The 10,186-nt window shown below is 38.7% G+C and overlaps 1 protein-coding gene across 1 annotated transcript in view; it reads left to right on the top strand.

Annotated features, from left to right (window-relative positions):
- LOC107098266 (serine incorporator 1-like) overlaps positions 1 to 1,443 on the top strand; it is a 14,941-nt gene extending 13,498 nt beyond the window's left edge. The window contains exons 9-10 of the mRNA XM_015395837.1: positions 387 to 602; positions 682 to 1,443. Coding sequence (XP_015251323.1) covers positions 387 to 602; positions 682 to 820 — 355 coding nt within the window. The 3' untranslated portion in view covers positions 821 to 1,443. The remainder of the gene's footprint in view (positions 1 to 386; positions 603 to 681) is intronic.
- Positions 1,444 to 10,186: the final 8,743 nt, after the last annotated feature.

Raw genomic sequence — 10,186 nt, forward strand, 5'->3', positions numbered from 1 at the left:
ATTGAGTCATGACTTTGTACTTTAGATAATTTAATGTTACTGAAATTGCAATTAAATTCATGTTTAATATTTTTTTTGGGGGGGTCATCAATGGGAGGATAATCCTAATCTTTGTGGTGAGCGCACCTTTCTGGGCTTTTCTGCTTTGAAAATGGAGCCCACCCAAAAAAAACAGGTCAATTCAACTCTCAATTGAAAACCAAGCACTCAAATTCAAACAAAAAAAAACTCCAATTTCTGAGCTCTTTGATGTCGATATCAGATTTATTGATTTATTTTCCAGTGAAGCGGCTCAGGCTGCTGTGGTTACGGCGGATTGGAAGCCTTCTTTGGCCGCTTGCTGTAACCTGCTGCCTTAAGATGAGTTGATTTCCATTTTTCTGCAGCATCCGCTCCTCCAACAACAGCCAAGTGAACAAGCTGATGCAGACAGAGGAAGGCCAGGGTCTGACCGCAGACACCGAGGTTTCAGTCGGGGAGGACGGGGTCCGCCGCGCCGTGGACAACGAAGAGGAAGGCGTGACCTACAGCTACTCGTTTTTTCACTTCAGCCTCTTCCTGGCCTCTCTCTACATCATGATGACCCTCACTAACTGGTACAAGTAAGTATCCCATTGCTTCCTGTTCTTATGTTCCCCACAGCTGAGCAGATTCATTACTATTATTTTTTATAATCTCCAGACCTGACACTGACTATGAGACCATGCAGACCGCCATGCCGGCTGTCTGGGTGAAGATCTGCTCCAGTTGGCTCGGTCTGGCGCTCTACCTTTGGACCCTGGTGGCTCCTCTTGTGCTTCCTGATCGAGACTTTAACTAAACATACTTCAGCATATCAGCGTGGTGCACCTTGGGTTAAATCTGCTTCATCCTATAAGGCTCTATTTTTATAAATGGGTTTATTCCCGTACTTTTATATTTTAATGGATGTAGGTTATTTCATGTCTGTAGTGATGGGATGATTGTTTTCTAAGAGCAGTTTGAGCTTTAATCACATTCCAGCTGTTGTTTCTGCTTCACTGTTAGAGTTACTGAAAGAGAATTACACGCCGATCAAATATTAAAAGGTGTTTTTATCTTTTTTTGTTTTTGTTTTAGATAATAAGCCTGTTAAATAATTTTGCTAGTTTTTGTTCTCCACAATATTGAAAGAAGTGCCTTACTGTATCTTGGTGTTTTCCTGAAATGTTGCTGTTATGTGCAAAGATGGAGCTGACGTTGTGCTTTTAATGCTGTCCTGTAGGGGGTGCTGTTGTCCTTTTGATTTAATGTGACGGGTTCGTTAATTAACTGAGATTCTTTTTCTTAAATTCTGTTGAACTTCAGTTGTTCTTCGTCTCCGTCTTCATGTTAGCCTATGTGAGATTTCCAGCTGCTTTTTCACACAGGATTCTGCTAAAAAGTTTTTTTTATTGATTGATGTGTCGTTGATCAAGAAAAAAATAAGGTCTGATCACAAGATAAACACAACTGGATGCAACATAACAGCTCCTCCTAGAATACTAAATTCACTGAAGGTTTTATCTGGGGTCAGACTGGTGACTGCCCAATGAATTCCTGCAACACATGAAACACTTTATGGTTAAGTTCAGACACCTAAACTGGAATATAACTGCAAGTCTTTATGCACGCACAGTCATGATGTAATATTTGCTCTTATTTATAGTCACTCCTTTTGACTTCCTCTGTCTGATTTTCATTCATGTCTAAATTTGATTTAAACAAAGAATTTAAACAATAAAAAAATGCAACAAAAGAGCTTTAAGCTCCTCAGTTGAACTGTTCAGATGCTTTTGGGCCTTTTATATTAGCCAAAGATATTTTATTGGAGAAATTATTTGATAAAACCATCAAAGTTTTTTTAATTGTTTCAAGCAAATGAATGTCAAATTCTATTGTTTAATTCACAAAATAAAAAAAACTTTTTTTTAACTCCACATTCAGTCTGAAAACAGTATCTTTATTCTTTATGCCTATATTAAACAATATTCATACCAAAGCCATGTTCTGCTCTTTTATTAGTTTGCATTATTGCTTTTAAGAGTTTATTCAATCCAAATAGAACAGACTTACTTGTTCTTTTTTTTTTTTTTTTTTACCTAAATGCAAAATGGCAGCATTAAGGGAATGTTTTATAACAGAGGAGAATATATCGACAGGGCTACCAATGTGCCTTTAAGATCTTTAAAAGTTTGTCAAAATAAAAAATAAAAATGGAGCAACCTTTTAGAAAATGCGAATAGAAGGATACCTACCTTCAAGGTCTTTGGATGTTTTTGGGGTTTGAAGTTACATACAGAGGGCGACCAATTTTAACCTGTTGTCTTTTTTGGAGTTGAAATCTTGTTTGTAGTACATTGTTCTAGGTAAATTGGTGCATTGCCAATCACTTTAAGTTTTAGTCATTGGAAAATGCTTTTTCACAAAAAGCACAGAAGGCAAATAACCCAAAAAGCAAACATTCTGCCAGGTGCAGAGTGTGCTGTAAATCGATCAAAGGTGAGAGCATGGACGAAGCTGAATTATGCAGCCATGCTAAATGAACTTATCAGAAAAAAAAAGCTTTTAAAATCTGTCTTGAAGTTACAAACATTTGCATACAAATCACTAATTAGAAACAAAAAAAAAATTGCCTTCATTTGCTGCTTATGTCCAGGGCTGGACGAAACCTGCACTTTCAAAACTGCTTTATTTATTATTGCGGTTTGCAATGCAGTGTTTGGATAATAATATTGTGGATGCCAAAAAAATTGCTTCAGGGGAGTCAAATTCTATATTGAATCTGGCTTGCAGGTTCATTTCTCATCAACATATGCAATTTACACACATGCTATTGACTTAGTTCACTGCAGTGGTTTGCTCAGAAAGGGCATTTTGATCAAAGTTTCACTTTTGTTACTGATAGTTTATATATCTTAATTATCTTAGGCCTACATTTAAAGTATTCACTAAGAAACGCTTGGATCATTTATGAATACAAAGACTTAAACAACTCTTTGAGTCTAAACTAGCTTCATTTAAACAAAGTCATGTCATTCTGAACATGCATGAATTACTTCCAATCTTATAAAACAGTGATGTACACCTTAACACCCTTAATGTATGTAGGTTGGACATTTCTAGTGATGTGCGGATTGTGTTGGGGCTTAAGTGTCCGACGTAGCTAAGCTTCATTTACAGAGGTAATGATCCAAAATGATTTGCAAGAAGCCCATTATAAGTGTTTTCTTTTTTTTTTTTTTTGCTGTTGTCTGGAATCTGTTGACCAATAGAGATGTCAATTCAATTTAGTTTATTTATACAACACATGTCATCTTAAGGAAATTTACAATTCAACAGATCATACAGTCAAGTTGATTCAAAGTTTTCTATCTTAGGAAAATCAGTTGATCGCATCGACTCATTGACTCTTCAGCAATCCCTCACACTAAGCATGCTTGTAGCGGCAGTGGAGAGGAAAAACTCCCTTTTAACAGGAAGAAACCTCCAGCAGAACCAGGCTCAGTGTGAGCGGCCATTTGCTGAGGCCCACTGGGGTTCAAGGAGACAGAAGCAGACATAGAAAAAGAAGCATAGATACAAAAGACAACTGTAAACCAGCTTCACAGGCGGCCCCGTCCAGGAAACACACAGCCAGGCAGACGAGCTCCGAGCCAGCTCCCATGTCAGAGGATGAAGAGAGCACATCCAGTTAGTCACAGTCAGAGAAACAGGACTACACTGAAAAACAGCTTTTATTTCTCTCCAGAATGATGTCACAACCAAACACGAACAGACCAGATGGTTTCAGGTGTCATCTCTATTACAGGAAAAATAGATGGTGATACCAGTGCATAGAGATATTCTACAACCAGTGGTACATCTACATCTCTGATCTCAGGGAAATAAGGACAGATCTCTTCCCTAAAAAAGTCAGTGTTTACCAACTGCAGAACAGTTTGGCACTGGTTAAACGTATACTGGAGGATTTTTGCAAATTTTTTAAAAGACCTGTAGTCTCCACTTTAAAAAATAAAAAAAAACAGAACCCTGTACCCAAGAAGTTACGCTAGTGATGGGTTAATGAGGCATCTTGAAGCATTTAGACACATTGCCAAACTGTTTTGATGCTGCATTGATACTGTCTCACAGAATACTGACACCTGCTGGACCTTGGAAGACACTAAAGGCAGCTTATTCCACAGAGTAAACTGAATTGATAACCAAGTACACTGATATAATTTAAGTTATTGTATATTATGTTGCATCATTTCATTTCTATGTGTGAAATGCAATTATCTTTGATATCTTTAGATGCAGTCAATAAATAATGTAAACTTATAACGTGAAAATCACGGGGAAAATGTGAATGAGGATGCTTGTGGACTAAGATTTTAAATCCTATTTTTAAAACTATAAGTACAGTAAAAATAGTAAATAAACTAAGAGTCAATTTGAACTAAACTTTAATTCAGATAAGTTGAGTTATAACTGAGAGGAAAAATATGACACAACAAGAACATAAAAATAAAAACGCAATGGCTAAAACGTTCCTATTCCTTTTAGGCTGCTAAAACATTCTTGATCATTTTAATGATAAACCGCAAAAGATGAGACATTTTTTTAGCAGATGGATCATGCTGACAGATATGCTTTTAAACACAGTTTAGTAAGTCAGTTAGAAACAATTCCTGTATTGGTCATGTATGACTTTCTTTTGAGGATATGCGCCCCCATACAGTGTTTTGCTCTATGAGCTTGATTCATGCATCATTGTTGATGGACCCATCTCTGGGGAACGCCTATTAAATGTGTGTGAGAGCATGCACAAGCCCATTTCTGCTCGTGCACGCTCTGTTTTAAAGTTGCTGTTTGCATCGCTCATTCAAGCTTACTTTCCAAAAGAGGATTTGTAATTTTCCACTTGTATGACTCACCACCAGTAAGTGAAAATGGGGACAAGCACATAGGACGGCCTTACGTAAACATATCCAAAGAATGATTGACAATTAGGAGGACCACTAATTTTGATGATCCAACCAGAAAAAGAACATCCTAAACTATATCTTTAACTATTTGAGTGCACACATTTGGTTGATTCATTTCGCCACCTTTTGGTTGCATGGTTTACAGTAGTAGCCATTTAAAATTTCCCCACTTTCCTTGATGATCCTTTGGCTGGTTCCCTACAATTCCTTTTTAAACATCAATCTTTGTACTAAAATATTCTTTCTGTCATTATTTTTGGACATTAAGATCTAAGGAGAAGCACCATCTCTTGGTCAGACCCTGTAATTCAGTGAAATGCACATCAGGGAGAAGTCTAGCGGCTGGAAGTAGGGGATTTTGCGGGTAGTAGCAGGAGAGTAGGCTGCCTTTCGGCTGGTGTTTGACGCTGAAGGGGGATTTTGAATGGCTGCTAATACTTTTCATTTGAGTTGGTTGCCAGTTCCTGGAAAACTACTATGTGGCTCGGCTTGGCTGGTGAAGCAAGATTCCCAGCTGCAAAGAACTGGCACTAATACTTACAATAAGGAAAATAAGTATTTGAAATAAGTATTTGAACACCCTGATATTTTTCTCCCTTAGAAATCATGGAGGGGTCTGAAATTGTCATTGTAGGTGCATGTCCACCGTGAGAGACATGATCCAAAAAAAAAGAAAACCCACACATATTACTTTAATTTGATGACGTCATACAGTTAATAGTGGGTCCTGTGTGAAGCAGGGAGTTATGGAGGTATTCAGAGCTGAGCCGAGTCAGAGAGGCTAGCGGAAAAAGGGCCTATACTCAACTCTGCTGTTCAGTTACCAAACACATTTATCTGACAAACTATTTAAAGGGAAATAAAAAGGTCTTTCCACATGGAGTTTGCATTTTCTCCCTGAGCACATATAGGTTCTCTCAGGGTACTCTGGCTTCCTCCCACAGTCCAAAAACATGACTGTTAGATTAATGGCTTCTCTAAATTCTCATGTCGGCGTGAATGGTTGTCTGTCTTGTGTTGTGTGTCTGTGTTGCCCTGCGATGGACTGGTGACCTGTCCAGGGTGGACCCCGCCTCTCGCCCTTAGACAGCTGGAGATGGACACCAGCATCCCTTGCGAATCCGCCTGGGATAAGCGTGATGAAAAATGGATCCATGGATGAATAAAGTGAAATGAATTCAAAATCCTATTCTGCTAAACATCCATACAAGAGGAAATCAATGATATTTATATTTGCTCTGTTTCAAACATATTTTATTTTTAATTCTGTGTTGTTTCACCAATAAATTCAATTATTTATCTATTACATGTCTGAACTCTCAAAGCAAAGAGGAACAGAAATCAAATTTCTTGTGTAAACAACCCTGGCCAAGGATGAGAATCTTGACTCTGATAGAGATGAGGCAAGCAGAGATGGATGGAAGTTGAAGTTATTTCTTCCTCCGCTGATGATGCCTGTGACTAATTCTGCACTGCATGCTACATAGATGTTTTACATTTAAAAATCCATGCTAAGGCCACCCAGAGGAACCTGAGTTACGGAGGAGTGATGGTGTTCCAGGCACAGCTGAAGATCCAGCTGTCAGTAAAAGCAATCATTGATTATCTGACAGAATGTTCATTAACGTCCAGCATGTGAGGGGGAACGGGTCCAGATATCCATGGAATGGATTCCCTGCACCTCATACCAGTGTTGTTTTTGACCGCCATCTTAGATTTAGTCTTAATCTTCAGGACGAAAACTATTATTAGTTTTAGTCGCATTTTAGTAATTATGTAGTTTAAGTTGGTTTTAGTCGAATAAAACTTAAAAAGGCTTTGTTCTAGTTTTGGTCAGTTTTATGTTTCAAAAAAAAAAAAGTTAACATTTACAATTTCGAATAACAACCAGATTCTTTACCAGACTGACAGCTCCAGTCTAGATACTACAATAGCTGGGTATAGAATTCTGCCGTGCAGTTAAACTTTTTTTTTTTTAATCAATTAATGCCTTACTATATAAAATAGTATATCTCACAAAAGTTGTGAAAATAGCAGATCTAGTTCAACACATCATATTGGTTAATATAGCAGATATAAGTGAACAAAATGTAAAATAAAAGAATAGTTTTAGACATGGTATAAGTTTTCCATCCTCAAGCAAATGCTTCCGGATCTACGATGAATTATGCATTACACACTGATCAATAAAATCTTCATTACTTTATTAAAGTATATTATTTATTTAAGTACATTATTAAAAAAGCCAAGAACAAAACAATATATATATTATTTTTACTTTGGCAATTTTGGCCTTTTTTCTTCAATTTCCCCTTTTTGTTACCACTTCTCAGGGGTCAAAGTAGATTTAAATTAACAAGGTTTTGATATACTGCTCCATAGAGCTGTGATTATGGGGCATGTTTTGAACGAACCAGGAAAAAAAATGCCTCTGCACTCAATTGGATAGACCTACAACCAATAAGAGCAACGGAGTGCGTGACGTATGTTAAGTGACGCATAGTTGTTGTCAACAAAAATCAAAGCGTGCAGTTCCACGCCTAGAATAAGAAGATGAGCCTTGATCGCGTTTCTCTGTTCCTCTTTTAAAATTAATTTGCTGTCGATATCTTCTAGAACAGACCTAATAGCAGAATCTACACACCTCAACTCTCCAGCGGCAGCCATTGTTGTTGTCACCCAAGCGCGCTTTGGTCACGTGGTTGATTACGTTACTGTTGATCATCTGTCCACCATCGTATAAAGCCCGCCCTGACAATTTGATTGGATCGCCAGAGGGTGGGCGATCATACTCGCGCTACTATGGAGCAATGCCAGACCGTAGTTCTCGACCTCAAACCTTGTGGGCGGGACTAAGTTCGGAATGGCACCCAGGCTACCTTTTCACCTGGGTCTTTATCAAAAAATAAACAGAATGCAATTAAATATTTTATTTGGATATAATTTAGAGATTCCTTTTGGAAGAAATTTAAGAAGGTCTAATATCACCTTTTGTGAGGTGTAAGAAATAAGATTTGGATAGTTAGACAAAGGGATTTTTACGCTTAGCAGAGGATGATCAGCCACATATAGTTTATTAAGTAGTGAGGACAGGAAGAGCCGTACTGCTGAGAGTGAACCATCGGTGTGGAGGGAGAGAAGCGCAGACTCTGATCTAAGCAAAGAGACATTTCTGCACAAGCAGAGCTGGAAGAACAGTTTGTCAGAGTTCAGCACGCAGTACCAGGATTTGCCCAAAACACACCAGTGTTCTGTCAGACGCCCGGACTATTCTGGATTATATCTGTGGTCATGCGGAATGAGCCCCACTGCAAGGCAGGTTTGCTGCGTGATCAAACAGGATGCAGCAGCACTGCTGATACTGCTTAGCAGATTACAGCACAATGATGCAATTTAAACGTCTGACTGACCACCCGCTAATTTTGATTTAGTCTCGTCTTGTTGACTAAAACTCACATCCATAACTCTCAAGTTCTCGTCAACAAAGATCCTTGTTTAGCTGTCGGTCCTCGTTGTCCTCATGGAAAAAAAGGAGCGTCAACAAAATCATTTTGTCATCCTCATATTATCTTTACCAAGTGAAGATAACTTCGCCTGCTGGGTCTATGGGGCATCCTATGTGTATGACGAGAAGCAAACCTTGGTGCAATCATTGTAGATGTGCCTAGATGCTTCTTCCAAATCCCATCACTGGTCTACTTACAGTGGGTTCCATCTTAATCAGAAGAGCTTAGATCAGTTTTGCTTAAACCCCTTTTGTTTAAAACCATCATAGAGCTTCAATAATCTCATTATGAAGCTCTGTATTGGACAGAAAGGTCACTATTGGTGCACTCAACAAATAAATGTTTTGAGCACTACATTGCTGTGGAGCAACATTGGAAGCCCCAGCTGTGAGCAGCAGGCCAACTTCATGTTGTTACATAAGCAGGATGAGGCGCTGATCAGTTGCATAAGCCAGTTATAGAATCAAGCTCCACTGGGGACTCTCCTCCGTCTTTTGTGGTTTCATTTACGCAATGTTCCCAAGATGATGATCTTCATGGCCGTTGTCATCACACCTCCTGGAGGATTCCAAGACTTAGGCAACCCAGGTGGAGAAAACACATTTTAGGGCCATGTGGGAGATACACTTTGTAAAAATAGTTTATCCCACTGGTATTCATTACATTTCTGTGCAACCTTTACTTTAAAGCTTATGTCATTAAACTTTGTCTATAAGACATTTCGTATAATGCATCGCGGAGGGATGCTGAGGTAGGATGCTGTTTTTAGTTTCCAGATAAATAAATCGAGTACATCTGAGGAATCCAGTGAGATCATGTTTGGTAACTTTTTGCTTAACTCTTTCAGTAAGATTATAGTGTTTCATTGATAAACACTTTATCAATTTTAATCTAAAGATAGACAAGGTCAATGTAAAGCCGGCCATACACTGTGTGATATTTTCAATCATTGCACGCAGCTACAGCTCAAACTGTACGATGAAACCGCAGGGTTTAAAAGTTCACAGCTCACGATGCATTTTCTCACACTGTGATGCAATCTACCTGCTCACACTGCACGTCCAAAAACTGACTTGGCGCCGAGAGATGGCGATACTCGTCAATCTGGAAGAAGAAGAAGAACTCCGTTGTTTGCACATGCACAGTGCTCTGGGTTCTGATAAATCGGCTTCTAGCTCTGCTTCAACAACAGGATTTGCCCACAAACACCTCATGATGGCCAACTGAATTTCAAATACTTTTGATTTTCTCCCGACATTACGATTCCTGATCGGGAGGTGGTCGTGAGAGGCTGATCACCCCTTGTTACCCCCTACACACCAAACAACACAGGACGCAAGATCAGGCTGAAACTCGGCCCGATTGAAAAAATCGCCCTGAAAAGGGCAACAAAATCCTACAGTGTATGCCCGGCTTAAGTGGAATTAATAGGATAAAGAAGGAGTGGATGATCCAGAAATGGTTACAAGCAGCTTCTGACAGCACCATTCGGAGGGGAAGGCAAAAACTTGCTGTTGCAAATGTTTTCTAATACATTGTTTATAAACTCAGTTCAATTAAAAAATACTTTATTAATCCCGTAACATATGGTAACTTTGTCAATAGGTTTTTATAGCTGTAGACAATAAAGCTCAGAGCTCTGCACAGCAAAAACGATCTAGAAATAATTAAAAATTATTATTTACCCCTTAATTTAAAGCTACAGTGTGTAAT

This window comes from Cyprinodon variegatus, unplaced genomic scaffold (assembly GCF_000732505.1).
Source record: "Cyprinodon variegatus isolate N-32 unplaced genomic scaffold, C_variegatus-1.0 Scaffold764, whole genome shotgun sequence".
Lineage (NCBI taxonomy): Eukaryota > Metazoa > Chordata > Actinopteri > Cyprinodontiformes > Cyprinodontidae > Cyprinodon > Cyprinodon variegatus.